Source organism: Coenobita brevimanus, chromosome 91 (genome assembly GCF_032717465.1).
Source record: "Coenobita brevimanus isolate Jiangsu-jjx chromosome 91, ASM3271746v2, whole genome shotgun sequence".
NCBI lineage: Eukaryota > Metazoa > Arthropoda > Malacostraca > Decapoda > Coenobitidae > Coenobita > Coenobita brevimanus.
Window position 1 is genome coordinate 4,291,270 of NC_137044.1, and position 22,385 is coordinate 4,313,654.

At 42.2% G+C, this 22,385-nt stretch overlaps 1 protein-coding gene across 1 annotated transcript; it reads left to right on the forward strand.

Moving 5' to 3' along the window:
• The first annotated feature begins 804 nt into the window (after positions 1–804).
• On the forward strand, positions 805–22,385 carry LOC145411854 (putative transporter YutK). The gene is made up of 12 exons (XM_080281812.1): positions 805–942; positions 3,724–3,843; positions 8,076–8,180; positions 11,897–11,977; positions 13,524–13,609; positions 14,418–14,571; positions 16,328–16,522; positions 18,864–19,025; positions 19,292–19,545; positions 19,815–19,989; positions 21,062–21,220; positions 22,194–22,385. Exons 1-12 carry the CDS (start codon positions 805–807, stop codon positions 22,383–22,385), a joined length of 1,821 nt encoding a protein of 606 aa, XP_080137938.1.

Genomic DNA, 22,385 nt, shown 5'->3' on the forward strand with positions numbered 1-22,385 from the left:
AGTGGTAACGTTCCCGCTTGCCAACTGGTGGACGGGAGTTCGCGCCTCGCTCAGGTTGCGAAAAGTTTCACTGACGAAGTGGGTGGTTACTGTCCCCCTTGAGCAAGGGGACAGGTGTGTGCGTGTGTGAAGGTCACAGCCTTGCCCTTAGATCGGACTATATGAGCTCTCAGCTCCCTTCCGGGAGGGTAAAAGCTGACCATCACGACCATCAAATGATCCTGACCGACCCGGTGAATTACACACACACACACACACACACACACACACGGTGCTGCTTGTGAAGTGGAGTCCGGGGGCTTGAATGGGGTTAATTAGTCTTCCCTCTATCGTGTTTTTCTCTTCTCTTAGTTTTTAGACTCTACCTAAGCCCATCCGTAACTGGGAAAATGATGATGATGATGATGATGGTGATGATGACTCGCGATTACCTGCTTCAGCGTGGTGGTGCCAGAAAGCAGGAGAAAGTAACCACAACCACTCACATTCAGATAAAGTGAAAATGCTACTGTACTGTACCGAAGTCTGAACCTTGGACGAAACTCTTTGCTTCGTGTTCTCTTGTCAGTCACAGGTTTTAGTCAAATATGTCTGCGTTCTTAGCTGACTTGCGCATTAGTCTACAGCAATGCAAGCGGAGATATCCACAGTCAGGTCCCGCTGATCACTCATCATTTATCTTAGTTATTTCACTTCCTCCTTGTTTTTCACTACATTATATTGAATGGATTAGTAATTCAAAATTTTCATTCATTGTGACAGGCGGATGAAGTATACTAAGGAGGTGAACAACACAGAGCCAGAATGGCGGGCAAGGAAGGAGAAGCGAAACAGATGAACGGGGAGACCACTCATCCATCTATCCTAACGGACAACCCCGCCTTCATACACCACACTGATGATCACCGCACAATCCCAGTCCACTCGCCCGCACGTACACAGGTGACTAGTAACCCATGAAGCACGAGAAGCCTATCCCGAAGACAAATACAGTCATATAGAGATAGTAAGAATACAATTATGACGACGACCACACCTCACAGTCCACCCACCTCAGTAAGAATACAATTATGACGACGACCACACCTCACAGTCCACCCACCTACTCAGACATACTGTACAGTTGGTAAACACAGCGTTTTGTTTTTCTTTTTGTAACGTGAAGATTCCTAGCCTTTTAGACCAGTTGGCTGCCCTGTATGATCGGATTTTAGAGTCGATTTTATTAGTAGCCAAGAAAATTAATTCCAGCCTCATGTATTAAATTGAAGGAGAGGCCCAGTTCTATAAGGTAAAGACAACCCGACCAAAATAATAGCTTCAACACTTTCCCTGAATTAAATAAAATTTTGTGGCTGTAGTAAGCTATAATTATGGAGGAGACCATCCACTCAGTTACCCTCATGGGCACCCACACGTACAAGCTAACTAAGCTCCTTTCACCTTAACTTGGCCCAGATTTTTATCCTTTTGTAGCATATTTCACGTAGCTCATTTGTAGAAAAAAAACTGTTGTGGCTTATCGTGTTTTTCATAGCATTTCTTCATGACTTGCATCATATTCTAGCGTCAGTCTTTTACAACTCATTTATTCAGGATAGAGAGAAGGCAATTTTAGGCCAAGTTAGAGTAAATGGAGTCGGGTCGTCAATCATGAGGCTTTATTTTTTATTTTTTATTTTTTTTTTGCCACATGCTTTTTTATGGCACTAATGCTTTCTTGCCACTCTAATGTTTCTTGATCACTAACGCACTTCTTTAATATAACCTCCATTTTTTTGCACAAACAGATAGATAGATGGATAGGTATATATCTACATATATTCATACATACGTACATATAATATATATATATATATATATATATAAAGAGAGAGAGAGAGAGAGAGGTATGGGGGGGGGTTTGGTTGCCTTGAAACCCTCGATCCCATCTCCTCAGTGGACGTAAGTATTGACGGTATATACAGTAGTTATTGAGAGAGAGAGAGAGAGAGAAGCAAAGTATAATTCTTTTTTATATTTCACCCACTTCCCGTCCCACTAACCATTGTGAGTCAAGAATGTTGAACACGAGGACCTCCCTTCCCCTTCTTCAGTCATGAATACGCCCCTGATCAGTGTACATTGAGACAGATATATACAGACTGATTAGTACAGATATACAGAGAGAGGTGTAGACAGAATATGAAATACAGGCAGATAAACAGAATGAGAAATAATGATAGGCAGACAGGTAGAGTAATAAATAATTATATATTGATTGGTAAAGATACTGAGAAAAGGATGTACCACTGAAAGATCGATAAATAGGATTTGATTATTGAGATAGGTGTAAACATTTATATATACGGATTAGATATATGTAGATAAGCGCACCGATTGATTTAAAAACAAGACATGTAAGCATACCGATAAATACATAGAGATGAAGACAGGTACACTCATCTACCAATCTCTGTCTATATACCTAGCCTGCTTCCTCCCAAAAAGGGGTTAGCCGAGACAGAACGACACACACCCAATTTACTCATCCACACAAACACACATTTACTCATATCTTAGCCCCAAGGGGAGAGGGGACAGATCCTCACCTCACCACATCGCACGAGAGTCAACTGCGCAGTGTAATCAGCGAAGTCCGCAGCAGAGTTGGTTTATCCCTGCCACATCATATTGGACCCGTCCCCATACCCGCACCTGACCCGATCATCTGATCAGACACACATAGATGAAAAAGGTAGATAGATAGATAGATAGATTCAGATGGAGATGCAGGTGGAGACGGATGGACAGATAGACAGACATGCTCATATCGCCTCTCTAAATTACTTTCTTTTGCTAAATCGGCTCAGGAGTGCAGCCTACTGCAGCACCGTGATATAGATTTTCTTGTATAGATTAGGTCATAATATCCACATAGCACATAAACTGCCCCTTCCACCGCCTATGCCACATACTTTGCCCCCATCTACCCTCATGCCACATACACCACTCCTCTCCGTCACTATGCCACACACACCACTTCCTCCGTCACCCCCCCCCCCCAAACACACCATTCCCCTCCGTCACCACGCCACACACACCACCACCCCCTCCATCACCATGCCATACACACCGCTCCCCCCATCACCATGTCCCCCCCCCCCCACACACACACACCACTCCCTTCCGTCACCATACCACACACACACCGCTCTCCTCTGTTGCAGTGCCACACAAACACACCTCTCCCCTCCGTCACAGTGCCACACACACCACTCCCCTCTTTCACCATGCCACACACAGCACCTCCTCCACCCATCCCACAAACCGCACACTGCCCCCACCCACCTACATGCCACACATTGTCCTCACCCACCCTACATACCACACACTGCCTCCACCCACCCCACATCCAACACACCGCCCCCACCCACCCTACATGCCACACACTGCCCCCACCCATCCCACATCCCACACACAGCCCCCACCCACCCTACATGCCACACACTGTCCCCACCCACCCTACATACCACACACTTCCCCCACCCACCCTATATACCACACACAGCCCCCACCCACCCTACATCCCACACACAGCCCCCACCCACCCTACATCCCACCCACCCCACATCCCACACACCGCCCCCCCCCACATCCCACACATTGCCCCCACCCCCTCCGATCATACAAGTGACGTCTCTGAGCTGAAGAGATGAAGCCAATGTATTTTTTATTGTTCAGACAGACGGAGTGATGGAAAATTTGGTGCTGGCTAAAGAATCCGGTGATGATGACGACGACGACGAGGAGCAGCAAAATATCTTCTCTCTCCTGCCTGGGTATCAGCGTCTCCAACAAAAGGTAACGTAGGCTTCAATCTCTCTCTCTCTCTCTCTCTCTCTCTCTCTCTCTCTCTCATTTAGCTTTTATGTAAGTGGTCGATGGGGGCGCCCTCCATCCACTCACTCGATGTAGTGCTTCTCTCGAGTGCCTGCCTGTTCCTCTCTTCCTTCCTTCTTTCCATCCTTCGTCTTTTTTTTTTTTTTCCCTCATTCTTTCCTCTTCCTTCTGTCTACACTGAGTGATAAGCCAAACGGTTTCCTACACCAGGAAACCATTTACTACGCTGGGTGGTAACCATATAACCAAATAATGGCGCCTAGTGGTTTAGTAGGCAATTAAGGCGCTCCAATCGGATTGAGCCGGTGCAGGCTTATATCCAAGGAGTGGTTGGGGTTTGTTGCTCACGTAATGCCACTCATGGATGAGTGAGGCTGGTCACTTTATCTTATGACCTAATCCAACTAAACCCTACCCAAAGTGACCTAAACCTAACCTCACATAAGCCCATCTTTCGCTGTGCTTTCGGTAGGTCAGTGAAAGTCTGCTGATGTCACACACAACTTTTAGACCGATAAATGTACTAGTGTGTGTGTGTGTGTATTGTGGGTGCACAGTGAATAAGTGAGAAAGTGAATGAACATGTTGGCGATTTTCTGAGACTGGTGGAAACGATTAGAGTGAAGAGTTAAGAGAGAGAAAGAGACAGGGAGAGAGGGAGAGAGAGATTGATGGATGGTCAGATTGACAAACAAATAAACACACATAGCAACGCCTGTCTTGAGGTAATTGATCCTAGCCTATCCTAAACTGACCAATTTCAACCTAACCTCTCCTAATCTAACATAACCATATCTAAACCGATGAAAGAAGACCTAAACTCATTGATCTAGCTTAATAGACCCCAATCCAAATAATCTCACTTAACCTGCACATACCTTACGTAAAGTACTCCAGACTAACTAAGCACCTATCCTAATCGAACCTAATGGTGCCTAGCCATATCTGAATTGACCTAGTCTCATCCATTCTCACTTAATCTAACCATACCTAACCTAACCCAACCCATCCAAGCCTATAAAGACCAAATCCAGCTAAACCTAACCAAGCCTAAGACAACCAAATATAACCCAACCTAAACATGACTAAACCGACGTATTCTAACCCAATCTAACCTCATTCTTGTATACCTAATCGAGCTGAATCCAACCCAACTTAAGATTATCTAATCCAACTAAACCCTACCCAAAGTGACCTAAACCTAACCTCACATCGCCCTTCTCTCGCTGTGCTTTGAGTAGGTCAGTGAATGTCTCCTGATGTCACACAAAACTTTTGGACCGATATATGTACTAGCATGTGTGTGTGTGTGTGTGTGTTTGTGTGTGTGTGTGTGTGTGTGTGTGTGTGTGTGTGTGTGTGTGTGTGTGTTGTGGGTGCACAGTGAATAAGTGAGATAGTGAATGAATATGCTGGCGATTTTCTGAGACTGGTGGAAACGTTTAAAGTGCAGAGTTAAGAGAGAGAGAGAGAGAGAGACAAATAGATAGATAGACAGAGAGAGAGAGAGAGAGAGAGATTGATGGATGGACAGATAGAAAAACAAATAGATAAAGACACATAGCGACGCCTGTGTCGAGGGAATTGATCCTAGCCTAACCTAAACTAACCCATTTCAACCTAACCTTTCCTAATCTAACATAACTATACCTAAACTGTTGAAAGCAGACCTTAACTCACTTGATCTAGCTCAATAGAACCCGATCCAGATAATCTCACATAACCTGCACATACCTTACGTAAAGTACTCCTGCCTAACTAAGCACCTTATCTGATCGAACTTAAAACAGCCCAGCCATATCTGAATTGACCTAATCTCACCCATTCTCACTTAATCTAACCATACCTAACCTAACCCAACCCAGCCAAGCTTAAAATGACCAAATCCAACTAAAACTAACCCAGCCAAACTCAACGAAATATAACCCAACCTAAACGTAACTAAACCGACGTATTCTAACCCAATCTAACCTCATTCTTGTATACTTAATCGAGGTGAATCCAATCCAACTTAAGATGACCTAATCCAACTAAACCCTACCCAAAGTAACCTAAACCTAACCTCACATAAGCCCATCTTTCGCTGTGCTTTGGGTAGGTCAGTGAAAGTCTACTGATGTCACACACAACTTTTGGACCGATAAATGTACTAGTGTGTGTGTGTGTGTGTGTGTGTGTGTGTGTGTGTGTGTGTGTGTGTGTGTGTGTGTGTGTGTGTGTGTTGTGGGTGCACAATGAATAAGTGAGAAAGTGAATGAACATGTTGGCGATTTTCTGAGACTGGTGGAAACGATTAGAGTGAAGAGTTAAGAGAGAGAGAAAGAGACAGGGAGAGAGGGAGGGAGAGAGGGAGAGAGAGAGATTGATGGATGGTCAGATTGACAAACAAATAGATAAACACACATAGCAACGCCTGTCTTGAGGTAATTGATCCTAGCCTATCCTAAACTGACCAATTTCAACCTAACCTCTCCTAATCTAACATAACCATATCTAAACCGATGAAAGAAGACCTAAACTCATTGATCTAGCTTAATAGATCCCAATCCAAATAATCTCACGTAACCTGCACATACCTTACGTAAAGTACTCCAGACTAACTAAGCACCTATCCTAATCGAACCTAATGGTGCCTAGCCATATCTGAATTGACCTAGTCTCATCCATTCTCACTTAATCTAACCATACCTAACCTAACCCAAGCCATCCAAGCCTATAAAGACCAAATCCAGCTAAACCTAACCAAGCCTAACGCAACCAAATATAACCCAACCTAAACGTAACTAAACCGACGTATTCTAACCCAATCTAACCTCATTCTTGTATACCTAATCGAGCTGAATCCAACCCAACTTAAGATGACCTAATCCAACTAAACCCTACCCAAAGTGACCTAAACCTAACCTCACATCGCCCTTCTCTCGCTGTGCTTTGAGTAGGTCAGTGAAAGTCTCCTGATGTCACACAAAACTTTTGGACCGATATATGTACTAGCGTGTGTGTGTGTGTGTGTGTGTGTGTGTGTGTGTTGTGGGTGCACAGTGAATACGTGAGAAAGTGAATGAATATGTTGGTGATTTTCTGAGACTGGTGGAAACTTTTAAAGTGTAGAGTTAAGAGAGAGAGAGAGAAATAGATAGATAGACAGAGAGAGAGAGAGAGAGAGATTGATGGATGGACAGAAAAACAAATAGATTAAGACACACAGCGACGCCTGTGTCGAGGTAATTGATCCCAGCCTAACCTAAACTAACCCATTTCAACCTAATCTCTCCTAATCTAACATAACCATAACTAAACCGAGGAAAGCAGACCTTAACTCACTTGATCTAGCTCAATAGAACCCGATCCAGATAATCTCACATAACCTGCACATACCTTACGTAAAGTACTCTAGCCTAACTAAGCACCTTCTCTAATCGAACTTAAAACAGCCTAGCCATATCTGAATTGACCTAATCTCACCCATTCTCACTTAACTGTCAGGACCAACTTGCCTAGCCCCGGGCTCCTACGCTGCCCATGGGGCAGCATTGGATTAAATGATGAATGGTTGAATTTATTTACTCCTGACGAAAATGAGACTCCTAAATGGAAGAAAAGCAGAAAAAAATAGCAAGCAGAAATAAATTTGTCATCTGAAGAATTAGTAATTAACAGATATCTGTGTTTATAGAGTTAGTGTTAATCTGGCTTTTTTTTACCCATATGTAGTTGATCTGGCTTCCTTCGACCTGACAGGTAGTAAATTAGAGTGGAGTGTGTTTATAAGCGTGGTATCTAGCTATGAAAATATTTGCTATTCTATGTGGAGAACATTGTGGATGAACACACACACACACACACACACCGCTCGCTGGTGCAGTGGTAACGATCTCGCTTGCCAACTGGTGGACGGGAGTTCGCGCCTCGCTCAGGTTGCGAAAAGTTTCACTGACGAGGTGGGTGGTTACTGTCCCCCTTGAGCAAGGGGACGGGTGTGTGCGTGTGTGAAGGTCACAGCCTTGCCCTTAGATCGGACTATATGAGCTCTCAGCCCCCTTCCGGGAGGGTAAAAAGCTGACGATCACGACCATCAAGTGATCCTGACCGACCCGGTGAATTACACACACACACACGCACGCGCACGCGCGCGCAGATTGCACTGAATAATCATTAAGATCACACAAACTAACTAAGCCAGTGTATTTCAGGCGGAGGGACTATCACAGTACCGTGGGAAGGCTATCGCGCTAGTCCTGGCGGCCATTTACCTCGGCTACTTCATCGCTGTGCTCGTCATTACCACCGACACTGAGGTATGTATAGTTAGCCCTCCAGTTTGCCACCTTCGTCATCATCCCCATTTTCTTTTTCTGTTTTCGTCATCCTTTCTCTCCCCTTTTTCTGTTTTGCCTTCGTCTCCCATTTTCTCTGTTTCATCGTCGTCTCCATTTCCTCTTCACTGTTTCGTCTTCATTTTTTTTTTTTCTGCTGTAGTCTCCTTCCTCTACTTTCTTTTCCCGTTTTGCTTTCGTCTCCATTTCCTTTTTTCGTTTCGTCTTCGTCTCCATTTCTTTTTGTTTCCTCTTCGCCTCCCGTTTTCATTTTCTTCTCGTCTTTGTCTCCATTTTCTTTTGTTTTTTTTCGTGATCGTCTCCATTTCCCTTTTTTGTCTATTTAGTACTTTGAATTTTTTTCCCTTTTAGTTATTATTATTATTATTATTTTATATTATATTATTATTTTTATTATTATTATTACTATTATTATTATTATAATTACTCTTACCACCACCACCACCATGATTATTATTATTATCATTATTATTATTATTATTATTACTCAGCATTCAGTTCCATTTCAAGAGCAGTGTTTAATTCAGTTTCAGATCTGTTTTGTTCTAACCGCGATTGGCTTCATTTCCTCTGCTTCGTAATCTGTACCCGTCCATTTAACAAATACAGATTTAATTTTTTGAAAATCAAATAAATTTCACCCTTTCTTAACACCGTCAACTAGAGAACTGCATTTGTATTCTATTTCGGCAACTACAAGGCAGATTTGTTCAGCTGAGGGGGGCAGCTGGGTAGTGAAAAATTTATTGCACATCACTATATATCTAGTCCCAGTTCGAAAAATCACACCCAATATTACAGTCGTTTCAAGGTCGCAGGAACTTAAAGATGTCACCGTACTAAAAGGGATTGAAAGTAGTTATAATAATTTTTGTTGGTGCAAATTCTTATAGCCCATTCAAAACACAGCTTTCACCCAGTCCATACACATTTATCCCACTGCAAAAACAAGTACCTTCCATCGTAAAAGCCAGATCTTTCTGAGCCAGTTATAAAATCAATTTCCTTCCAGTTTGGAAGCAGTAATATATTGCTACCCTTAGATGATTTTCGTTAAAACAAAGGCCTCGTACTAAAGTGGCTCATAGTGGCCGTGTATTTAATTACAGTGTTACGTGACATTCGGGGACTAAAATTATCACTCGTACGCTTGGCCTAGACTGTCGTGACCTGACCCATTTCCTCCCGCCTGTTCATTCATAAGCTCAGGAGATTTCTCGCTATTCCATAAGGCCATTTACGGAACAGGTACTTTCGCCTGCCTTACTGCAGCCATGTATCGTTGCCTTAGACAGATTACATCGAGTCTGTTAATTCTGCATCTTCCCACTCCTTTACTGATATAACTTCTCTGATATAACTTCTCTAATGATACATATATCACATGCATTCGATAATGCCTTCTTTCGCCTGTTTCAGTAAGAAGAGCGTGGGTGCATATATATATATATATATATATATATATATATATATATATATATATATATATATATATATATATTCTTGTGTCTGACCTAGAGGCACGGCTGGATTAAGCATGTGGGAGGCCCGGGGCCCGCTTGGAAGGGAGGCCCCCTTTCCAACTCCCCCAGTGGCATACACCACAGACTGGTAACCTAAATCCTAATATATAAATAGGACACTTTTAGTTAGGAAATACTCAACGGGGACTATTCATCCAATGCTGTAATATGTAATGCATAAACACGAAATGAAATGAACACAAGTTGTTCTTACCAAATTTATTTACACAGAGAAATTCAGTTAAAATTATTTAATTTTTCATGAAAAAGTATAGTATAACTAACAAGTAAATAAAGTTCAAATCAGAGAATGGATGGAATTATAACCATTACAGTCCAGAAACTTTTCTCGATTTTCGTGCGGCAAAGTCGCTGATGATGTCATTAAAGTCCAATTCACGCAGTATATCTGACTCGTTGCTCATGATAGCCAGATTTACAAGTCGTTTCTGCTTCATGGATGTCCGTAATCGGTTCTCAATTAATTTGAGTTTTGAGAAGGAGCGCTCGCCACTGCAGTTTGATACCATCAAAATAAGGTATATCCGTAGAGCTATCTCAACTTTCTGCTGCTCTGGTGGGAGGCCCCCTCTTGGTGGGTGGCCCAGGGCCCGGGCCCCTTGGGCCCCCCCCTTAATCCGGCGGTGCCTAGAGGTCCATAGATGCCACCATTATATATTTAATGTGCCATTTTTTCATACTTTCCTATCGTTATGAGCCAATAAAAGTAGCCAAGATGCCCCCGCTTATTTGTTTGACCTTTGCACCATTATTGCGTGAGAGTCTCTTCTGAGCTGAATGAAGTCGTGTCAAAAAATTAAAAAGCAGTCGTCATCATACGAGAGGAGTTCGTGGAGGCTTTGTAGCCCGTTCACTTAAGTGGAGGAGTGTCTCCCTACAAAGCTGAATAAAATCGTCCAACGGCCGTAGGCATAACATACAAGCGTATTTGTAGTGAAGGGATTATTAGAGACTAACACCTTTCTTTGCACCCAAAATAATCCTCATTTTTCTCAGCTTGGCTACTATTTTTGCTCCTTTACATTCGTATGGAAGGTTTGTATGTGGATGTTCTAGTTTTCTTTTCATTGTATTATCATTCTATAAAATTACAAATTATATTTGGTACCCGATTCTCCGTACATAATGGGAGTTAATCGTCTCGTGTGGGGACAGCAAGCTTGAAAAAAAAGTCATTTTATTACGTACAGCTGCAGACAGCAATATCTTTCCACTATCTTAAGAACTTTGAGCCCGTTACATAACTTTCTAAAAAGAATGTTGGGCTCCTAAAGTCTCATCAATAGCGTTCAAAATTCATTGATCACTCTCTCGTTCTTTATGGTTCCTGGAGTTTAATATTGCGTTCTAAAATCAGTGACAGTCCATTCCCACTTTCTGAAATCTCCTGCTTGTGCTTGTGCGATGTCGCGTGGGCACATCCAACTTTAAAAAAAAAAAAAAAAAAAAAAAAAAAAAGGCCGGTCAGACTGGTGGATTCGGCTTGTTTCCACTTTGTTGTTGTCCGTCCAGTGGTGCAGTTGGAGACATGAATGTAAATATGGCTGTTCCATGTCGTTCAGCATTAAAGGGAAAAGTTGAGACCAGGGAAAAGGTTGTTTGGCACAGTATTAATATGTCCTCATGTTAGATGATTGTGTTGTTGTACGAGCTCTGTTAATTGTTCTTACCTTCATCGGGAGGCCTTATATAGTGTGCGGAAAGGTAATTTTGTTTTAGAATGCTTTACTTTCATCCCCAGCATAAGATATAGTATGTAGGGGACGAGGTGTCATGATCGTGGTTGTAGGAAGCCATTGTTGTTTCTCAGAGCGAAGTAGTGCTGTCGGTAGTTACACATTACTCTCGAATCACTTTTGGTTTGGTTTGATTAGTAAATATATATATATATATATATATATATATATATATATATATATATATATATATATATATATATATATAATTTATTTATTTATTTATTTATAAAGGTATCTTGATGAAGGTAAGAGCACGAAAAACATGTTTGTCAAAATAAATAAATAAATAAATAAAAATAAATAAAATAGAGGACCGAGCATCAGTATAGACCGTTGATTGTTGTCCGTAATGACCGCTGTACAGTTGATTAATCCCAAACCCTCTTCTTTACAGTATGGTCTGTACTGGTGTGACTCCGATGGCCTGCTCATCATCATCACCGGCTTCCTGCTCCTGGGGATTGCTTACTACCAAGTGAGACTCCAGATATTCTTGGCTGCTGTCAGAGTTGTACTTTTTGTGGCATTATTGTCCCCTTACTAGCTCCCCCCCCTTGTACCTCATACTTTTATGTCTGACATCATCATCATGATTATCATCAGTGGCCACCTGTTCCGATATCTCTACCAGCCGCGATAGCGAAGCTGGTATTGTTTTCAATTTGTCTGTGTATGTGTCTGTCTGTGTTAGCACGATCTCTTCGCAGCCACTGAAGATAACATCACAAAATTTAACAGGTGTATAGTAGCTATGGATGAAAATCTCCCAAGAGTATTGTCTATCTGTCTTTGTGTATGTTAGCACGATAACTTCGGAACCGCTCAAGATATCATCACAAATTTTACAGTTGCGTAGTAGGGTTGACTATCTTTACGACTTTGAAATTGATGAAAGTAGGTCAAGGTCTGTGTGTCTGTTGCCACGATAACTTCGCAACCGCTCAAGATATCATCACAAAATTTTACAGGTGTATAATAGGGATGAAAATCTCTTACGAGTTTGCTATTGGTGAAAGTAGGTCAAGGCCAAGGTCATATTCCGAGCCGCGCTAGATATGTATCGGCTCGCGGTTGGTGTAATTCCTCTAGTTTTCTTTTTCCTTTTTTTTTTTCTCATTTTCTTTTATCTGTAAATAATGGCGTTAATGGGATCACGCAACACTAAGCTCTAAAGTCAGTGTTTTCATTGCACCTCTCATCTTTGACTCTAGAAAGGGTTAGAGGCTCACCAATGATTTCATTTTGTGATAATACTCCCCACTGTGACGCGTTAGAATGACGTGAATTACTTAAAAACATTTCCCTCTAGAACACTTTATGTGAATTGGATGCGACACCCGCGTCAATGAAAACTGGGCCCAGAAAATATCTGTCGCATGTTGTAAGGGATTGGAATAGATACAAGGGCATCCAGGTAGCCTTTTTCGTACTCGGTAATGATCCCTCCCTTTTGCACTCCGCTCTTCTTCACACTTTCCATCTCAGTTCCGTGTCTTTGTTTTATGCCTACCCGCTTCGTTCTCGATGTACCTCCTCTTCCATACACACTCCACCCGTACGCCGTCCTTCATACTTCATCTTGCCCCCTACCCACCCCCACATCATTCCTGATAGTACTGTACCTCTTATTGCAACCACCTTTTCTTTACACCTAAATGTAAAATATTCAATGTCCACCACTTTTCTTGGTGTTCTCTTGATGCTCCACCTTGTTTTCAGGTTATAAATGTCTTGCATGCAACACCACACCCTTCTTGCAGGTATACAGTCTCGCCTTATGTCATCCTCCTGAACTTTATCCCTCCACCTTCTTGATCTCTCAGTGTACTACTGTTTCCCGGTAATTACAAAAGTTTCTTATCTCAGCACCACCCCAGCCTCCAGCCCGAGCTGCCCTGTCTGTTGTATTCATCCACTTTATCTTTCACTTTTTTAGTTGCCTTTTCTAATATACAGTATTCTAAATTTGTCCATTTTTTTTTTTATAGTTTCGTTCTGTTAATGCACCTCTGCGTTTTCAGGTTATAAAAAAATTCTACGGTGCAGCAATCTCCAAGGCAGTCATAAAGCCAGCCAGTGCCTTCCTCGACAGACTCTTTGTAAGGAGGTATGTTACTCTTAGGGATGAATTACTACCACATATTGTTAGGTTAGGGATGAGTTACCAACACATGGTTAGGGCAGGCATGTATTAATGTAGTCCGTTCACTTAAACTTGGCCCAGATTTCTATCCTTTTGCAGCTCGTTTATTGTAACACAGAGGCAGAATTAGACGACACTACGGCTCAACATCCTTTTCATAGCACTTTTTCGTGACGGACACTATTACAGTGATAATCTCTTGTTATAGCTCACCATTCAAGATAAAAAGACTATAATCAGAAATAAAGTGAACGGGGTATGCCACGTAGTGTGAGGTTTGTGATGAAATACTACCACAGATTGTTAGGTCAGTAATGAATACTGCCACATTTTTAGGTTTGTGATGAATTACTATCACATATGGTTAGGTTAGGGATGAAATACTGCCACATATTGTTATGGATGAAATATTACCACTTACTGTTAGGTCATTGATTGAGTACTACCACATATCTTTTGGTTAATGATAACATAGCTACATCTTTCTAGTTTAGGTTAGGTTAAATAATAATGGTGATTTGATAACATGCACATCTTCTTAGTTGATATGAATTATAACAACGTCTCTGCCGGTACAATATAGATCCCTAAAGATGATGTGCTCTTAAGCCCACACGAATATGGTCTTTACCTATGCCCGTGATGGAAATGGTAGAAAATGAGACTGAAAATTTGGTCGTGACAGTATGGATGCAGATGTGAGTTTAGGTGTGATTGGGTGTAGGCGGGTGTGGTGTGGGTGTGACTAAGCATATCGGTGTTTGAACGTCAGGTGGGTGCCATGGACGATATTCGCGGTGCTGGTGGCGGGCGCGCTGGTGTTCCTGGGAGTGGACGCCCGTGATGACTTAAGACGTCTCCAGTCCCTCTTGGGTATCGTTTCCCTTCTGCTCTTCGGCTTCACGTTCTCTGCCGCTCCCAGGAAGGTTGGTCTCCAGGCTCACCCAGTGGGAATTTTTAAGCTCCTTGCGCAGTACAGTATAAGGAAACAAATGAAAGTACAAACTACATCATGATTATACGTGCCGTTCATATTCCTTGGGCTCCTCGTTTTGCAGTTTTGATTGAGTCCTTTTTGTTAAGTTAAATGTCACAAGGGCCCTTGAATCGTTCATGTAAATTTCATTCCCGAACTTTCCTCATTCGATTGTTATCCTGTGTGCCTTCATTTCAAGTTTCCTTTCTTGGGGCAATATATCTGCTGTTATAAATTACCAGTGTTGTTTTTAAGCAGTCAGATGGTGCTCCTCAGTTTTCTATCCCATTAATAAATCTCTTCCTCTTTTTCATCCTTGACTTGAACTGTACATGACGACTCTCCCTCCATTTTGTGATCGCCTCCCTCAGCGTCCAGCAAAACAGTCACTACAACATTCATGGGTTAAGGATATGGCACACCTGGGTTCCGAATTGCCTCTTATGGTATTTCTGATTGAGAGAGGAAAAAAAAAAAAACTGCTGTCTTCATTCCCTCAGAAATCAAATTCAGCAATCATTCGTCTCAACAGAATTTGTCTTTAGTACCTCATCTCTTAACTCTTCAGTCTTTCAACACTCCAAACTCATGCATATGACCCACCCTCTTAACACTGAACGATGTATAACTCAATTCTTCATGTGTCAGTTCTTAGTGTCTTCTTTTACTGTAATCTGTTTTGAAAAGATCCATTAATTGTCTTGCGAACTCTACTTCTCCAGTAGTTATGCATGTCGAATCAGCTTTTTGCCTCTAACCATACACTGGTGCTGATACTATTAGAGTCTGATTTGCCTCTGTGTTTAGTTTAGTTCTCATGTGTTATGGGTTTAACAGATACACAATATTTTCCTTCGTACCAAATGCATTCTCTCTCTCTCTCTCTCTCTCTCTCTCTCTCTCTCTCTCTCTGTGCAGTAGCGTTAAATGTTTTATTGTAAGAACGGAAATCATTGAACGGGCTGGGAAACGGAGTGGTAACTCAGAGAGACGTGAGAGGAAGAGATGAGTAGGGTATGAGATGAAGGGATGACATTTCTGAGTAGGACTGAGATGTACTGTAACTGGCTAATAACCTAGCTAGAGAACAGTTAGAGACAGTCTCCATCCAGCATTGACCTGACACAATCGAATGAGTATGAAAGGTTGGGCGGCAATTTCATTCTTGTCAGCTAGGAGGAACGATGAACTGAATGGTTCTTCGTGTGTCTGATATTCTGATTTGTCTTTACCAGATGGCGACTTTATGTTTTCAGTGTACTGTACATAGCTAATCGGCAAAGAAGATTTACATATACGTGTAAGACGTCAGGTAGTCTAATGTTGTTCAGTAGAGCACGAGTTTTGGTGTTGGTCACCCATTGTTTGCATACGTATTTTCAGATCTGCAACAGGTGACTGAAGGTTTTTCGATCAGGTAATGACACCGGGGTTTTAAGCTGGTCACATTCCCTTAAGTGCTAACTGCGGTAGCCTAGGTTGAGGCACCTACATTTTGAAGGGCATATAAATAATGTGGAACTAGACATTGTTATGTTTTTTGCATGCAGAAGGCCAGCTACAGACTTGTTTCTTATTGTAATTATGTAATGAAGTTTACACTTGTACAGTGCGAAATGCCGACTTAATCTCTGGTTCACCTTAATAGTAACCTGAAGATACAGTACCAAAGTCTTTCACCTTCAAAACTCTTTATATGTCAACAGATAAGGTGGCGTCACATTGCCTGGGGTCTGTCACTGCAGTTCACCCTCGGTTTGCTCATCTTACGTTGGCCTTTCGGTCAAGAGGTGTTCAACTGCGCTGCTGGGAAAGTCACCACCTTCCTCAACTTCACCAGCGAGGGTTCGAATTTTGTCTTCGGGGAACTATCCTCAGAGATGGGCATATTTGCTTTTTCAGTAAGAACCGTTTAGTACCTGTTTTCTTTTATGCTGTCAGGAATTATTCATTAATTACAGTATCCTCTCTGATACACTTGCGACTTTGTTTTCTTACTACTAACAAACACTCTACTTAGCGTAAGGGAAATGCCCTAGTAGGGGAAGGATTAATCAAGGCTGTATATAACCGCTCCATTTGCAAAAATTTCTCCCCATCTAGATAACATCACCTGGAGATGGCAAAAAAAAAAAAAAAGTCATCTTATTGAAGGTGTTAACCAGTCGAGCTGTGGTTTCAGTTAGGACAACACACAGGTTTATTTTCTCATGGGTTCGGGAGCGTTTCTTAGAAATTTTGCCTTAGCGAGTTAAATTGCGTATTGCAACCCTGTATTATCTTTTTTGTTATTTATGTTTCATTAACATTCGGTAAGTAATAGACGAGAGAATATTAACGTGCAGTATCCAGAAAGTAAACTGATGAGGGACAGATTCTATGGCATCCCTCTATAGCTCCAGATAATACCATCCGTGGGTGGGATTCTCAAACATATTTACGTTTCACTCCCTGTCGAAACTTAAATTTATTTTTGCAGAAAGAACTACAGAGGGGAAGACTGCAAACTCCTTTCGTTGATCTTCTTGCAGAAAGATCTAGACAGGGGAAGACTGCACACTCCTCTCGTTGATCTTCTTGCAGAAAACAGTTCAAACCTAAGATAAATTTCTTAAGACTTATTTTTTGTAAGAAGAAAAGGAGACATGGTAAGATCGGGCACTCTCCTTTCCTTGACGTTCCTGCAAAAAACGATTCATGGTTACAACAGAGAATCGACAGTTGATATGTTCCAGAATCCCACACCATTGTCCGCTGTCGGGGGAATTAATCTTCCATACAGTACCTCGGGGTTAACCTTTATCTTATCGGATTGTCAAAAGGTTTTCAATCCGTCGTGTTTCAGCGAAAGTGGTCTGATGTGTCGTCTGGTCGGTCACAGTTCTGTTTCAAGTGGTGTAACCGAGACATCAGTGGCACAGTGGACAGAACAGATTGATATACTTATATTCAGTGTACTCTGGAAGCTAGATGTAACTTTATCCAAGGGGGTTCATTATATAGTGTGCTGGTGCTGGAAGGTAGATAACATTGATTATCCAGTGTGGGTCATTAAACTGAGGCCCCAGAATACTGGTAGTGTTAATTTGTGGTATTAATGAACAGATTTAAATGAAATTCGGTTCTTACTTTCTTCACTTCATTACAGTGTATCTCCAAGTACAGCCTCTCAAAAAAGTATCGGCTCCTTCCTTATGGATACAATGTGATACCGTGGACGAAGGCTTCAGACTCGTAATTGTACACACCTACATTATGACGGTAGGGTTGCTATTCTAGTATGAAAGAGCCGCCAGTTGTCAATTTGACACATTTGATAATTGCCGTAGGTGGTAGGTGGGGGCGCTCACCATCTGTTCATTCGATGTAGTGCTGCTCTCGGGTGGCTGCAGTTTCCTCTCTTCTTCCATCTTTCCTTCCTTCCTCTTATGTCGTTCTTTCCTTCATTCTTTCTTTCTCCTTCTGTCTGCGAGTGACACTACACTGAGTGACAGGTCAAATGGTTTCCTGTACACCAGGAAATCATTTACCACGCTGGGTTGTAACCATGTAACCAGACTATTGCACATGGTGGTTTAGTGGGTGATTAAGGCGCTCCAACCGGATTGAGCCTGTGTAGGTTCATATCCAAGGGATGGTGGGGGCCTACTGCTCAAGTAATGCCACTCAGGGGCGAGTGAGGCTGGTCACTTTGATCTTAAATGTCAGGACCAACTTGCCTAGCCCCGGGTTTCGCTTTTCATGGGGCAACACAGTTTTAGATAATGGATGGATGGAATAATTGCCGTGAGCCTTAGTGATCCATCTTTGCTTGTTAGGTCTTTAGTTGCCCACCGTCTTATGTTCATGTACAGAAACATCAGGTCAACAGTGGCCGATGCCCTTTTTTGAGAGACTGTACATTAAATACTGAAAATTATCTTCACTGCTAGACACAGTTGAAGTCGGTACTGTATGTAGATGTGGACGTAATTTAGAAGTGAATATAACAGGATGGACTGTGCTAGCATTAGCTTTTTTCTTCCGGACAGGTGGCGGTTGTTGTAACGTCTGTAGCAACATATACGGTATATATATATATATATATATATATATATATATATATATATATATATATATATATATATATATATATATGTGTGTGTGTGTGTGTGTGTGTGTGTGTGTGTGTGTGTGTGTGTGTATAATCACGGTGTGAGTGTTGTGGTTCTTTATCGAAATAACCACCTTCCACCCCTTCAGGTACTGCCTGTCATCCTCTTCTTCAGCTTCTGCATCCAAATTCTCTATTATTTCGGTGCGATGCAGTGGGTGGTGCTGAAACTGGGCTGGTTTCTTAGCATCACCGTCGGCACCACTGCCTGTGAGAGTGTTAACGCCGCAGCCAATATTTTTCTTGGGCAGGTACGTTTTCAGAAGAGGTCTAGGGCTTCAGGGACAAATTAACCGAGCAACAAATCCTAACATAATAGAACCTAATCTTACCTAACCTACTCTACCCCATCCGTTCTTAATCATATCTTTAATCTTTTCTACCGTATTGTATTCTACCCTACCCTAACCTTACTTAATCTATCTTTGCTTTATTCTGCATTGTTGTACCCTGCCTTAATTATCTTACCTTATCCTACCCACCTAAACTAACCTAACCTAACCCAACCTTGCCACAGACGGAAGCGCCATTGTTGATCAAGCCATACATCCCTATAATGACCAAATCAGAGCTGCACGCTGTCATGACTGGAGGCTTTGCCACAGTATCCGGCTCTGTACTGGCCGCCTACATTAGTTTCGGAGTTGACCCAGTTCATCTTATATCAGCTTCCGTCATGAACGCCCCAGCAGCCCTCGCCTTCTCTAAGCTCTTCTACCCAGAGACCAAAAAATCCAAGACTGGTGTTAAAGACTTAAAAATGGAAAAAGGGTGAGCTTTGCTTGAGAACATAACGTTTCTCCACTGAACACTAGTAAGCTTCAGATTATTTTTAGTGAAGTAACATACCAGGGTTTACGGATACATTTGTTCCTTCTGACAGTCATTCTGTAATCAGATGACAGTTTTGAATGTGGGAGAGGGGCCACAGTGATTGTTAGAACTATAAGGCTACAGTTACTCTTTTGGCTGCCATTATGATGTGATTACAGGTACGAGGTCCCACTGACCTCCTAAGTGACTTAATAATATGATTACAGGGACGAGGCCAACTGGCTGCACGCTGCCATGGTTGGGGTGACAAATGCCATCCCACTGGTTGCCAACATCGCTGCCAACCTGGTTGCCTTCTACGCCTTCATCGCCCTCTGCAGTCACGTCTTTGATTGGACTTGCACACTGGCCGGTGCTGAAGAGGGAGTTTGCACGCTTGAGGTAAGTTGAGTTATTGTGTCATTGGCCAGCCTACGACCGAACGTGCACTCCGGGGCCAGAGTTTTGTGAGTAGTGTTGTATGCGAATAAAAATAGGTAAGAGTAAAGTGGGAGTAGTTTTGGGTTGCATCCAAGAGAGAGTGCGGGTGATTACCCCTAAACCCCGCTGTGAACTATTAAATATATCTTAGTACTTTATACCTTTCCTAAAGTAAACAAGGATTTATGTATACATACCGGTTTGAGGTTTGAAATATTCATTTTGTCTGTTCAGGTCACCCCTTACAGGATTAAGGTGTCTGGCAATTTTTGATGGCTTTCCCAATGATTGTAGCTACTGAGCATCACCACCCAACTCTTTCAGATGCTTATAACTTTTTGGTTTCCCATCGCTATTCATGGAACTTGGGTATTTAATGCAGAATGGATGTTGATATTGCATAGCTGTGGCCTTGTGGCTGAGTATTCACATTAAAGTAGAGATATCTGAAATCCACATGAGATAATTAAAGACCCAATACTGGTTAGGCAGGCTTCCAAGTCGACATTGCTTGTACTGTGAAAAATGTAAGTTTTTTTTTTTTCTCTATAATTCTGCATAAATGCATCAGTCAAGGAAACACTCATTCGGCGACAGGACTGTATTATTTAAATCTATGACATTTTTTTGAAAGATTCCATTTGTCTTATTTGCCCATACGCTCCAGCATTGAATCATTAGTCACCAAAAGCCTTTTAGTCACTCATGCAACACACCTCAGTACATTTTTCCCCTTCATATATTTTCCCCCCTTCATGTAGCAGTGAAAAATGAAGTCTTTTTTTTATAGTTAGTTTAATTTTGTCTGTTCCTGAATAATAGTTTCTTTGTGGTGCAGTATTCCATGCTGTGATGTTTACACAATTGAATAAGTTATCTAGGAGCACAGGAAGGGGGTGCCAGGTGGTTGTGTGTGTCGCAGCCGGAGGTAATTGATACACCTGGCTGGTGGAGGTCAGGACTTAAGTGTTCTGCTGTACAGCATTAATGTCCATGAAACTAATTACATCCCTGCTCTTTCTGTGTCACGCAGAGCTTGTTCGGGTGGATCTTCATGCCCCTGGCGTGGGTGATGGGGGTGGACTGGAGCGAGTGTGACAAGGTGGGGCAGCTGATCGGCCTTAAGACGATTGTCAACGAATTCGTCGCTTACTCCGCACTGTCAGAGATGATGGCAAACGGAGAGCTGTCGGTGAGGACAAGGCTTTTTAACTAGTACACTTGCTGATTGTAGTATCCGACCGGCCTCAGGTGTGTGTGTGTGGGGGGGGGGGGTTACACAGAAGAATACGTGGTTAATAGGAGGCAACATTCAAAAATGTGATGCGCTGTGTTGGTGGGTGCAAGGGAGAACCTAGAACCTTAAAAATCTCATGGGCTTTAACTTTTTCGTGTTGTGTATATCATGTTGCGTAACAAAGTTGGCCTAGTTGCCAGCATACGGCATCCAGAATGTGATGCCTCATAGGAGATGAACGAGGATGATGATTCGAGAAGCCTGACAATCAGTTAGCAGAATAATTGCCATATGAAAAATGTATATTCAACATGGCATCTTCTAAAGATGATACAGTATAGCTACAGAGAGTGACATCCACAACCAGTGATCCATTGGGAAGCTGGAGAAGAGGCTGGATGTTGAATGATGGTAGCTGATAATTATGCTTCGTCCTTATCGTCATCATCCGCATACCTAATTTGCTTGCAAAGTTGCAGAAGGTAGCCCTGTTACTGAAATCCAGAATCCAAAAGCTCTGATGGCAGAGGCAGTGAAGTTGGTGATATACCGCCAAATGTATATTATCTTTTCCACCAGTGGGGAATATAACTACCACACAGACCTCTCTGTGTTTGTTGCACACCTTTCTCACAGTGTATATAACCAGTCATCATAACATTAGCAGAAGATCTTTGGGAGCACCTGACTGATGTGGCCAGGTTTCTGTTGTCCAGGAAGTTGACATCCAGGCACGGGTCACAGCACAACTAATTTGGGGACGTACTGGTTGATGAAATACTCTTTTTTTTTTTTTTTTTTTTTTTTTTTTTTTAAATATATATATATATATATATATATATATATATATATATATATATATATATGCAATTTTGCCTATGTTTTGACTTAGCTTTCCTGATTCACTGACTAATTCTTCCGCCTCCAGAAACGCGCCGAGACCATCGCCACTTACGCCTTGTGTGGCTTCAGCAACATCAGCTCCATAGGCATCAACTTGGGAGGATTCGGCGCCATGGCCCCCAGCCGGCGCGGTGACCTGGCCCGGGTGGTTGTGAGGGCCATGATTGCGGGCAGCTGTGCCACCTTCCTTACTGCGTGTGTGGCAGGTGAGGCGTAG

Coding starts and splice junctions, on each gene's coding strand:
- LOC145411854 (XM_080281812.1), top strand. CDS start 805: ATGGCGGGCAAGGAAGGAGAAGCGAAACAGATGAACGGGGAGACCACT. Junction 14,572..16,327: donor TCTCTGCCGCTCCCAGGAAG/GTTGGTCTCCAG, acceptor ATATGTCAACAG/ATAAGGTGGCGTCACATTGC. Junction 16,523..18,863: donor TGGGCATATTTGCTTTTTCA/GTAAGAACCGTT, acceptor CCACCCCTTCAG/GTACTGCCTGTCATCCTCTT.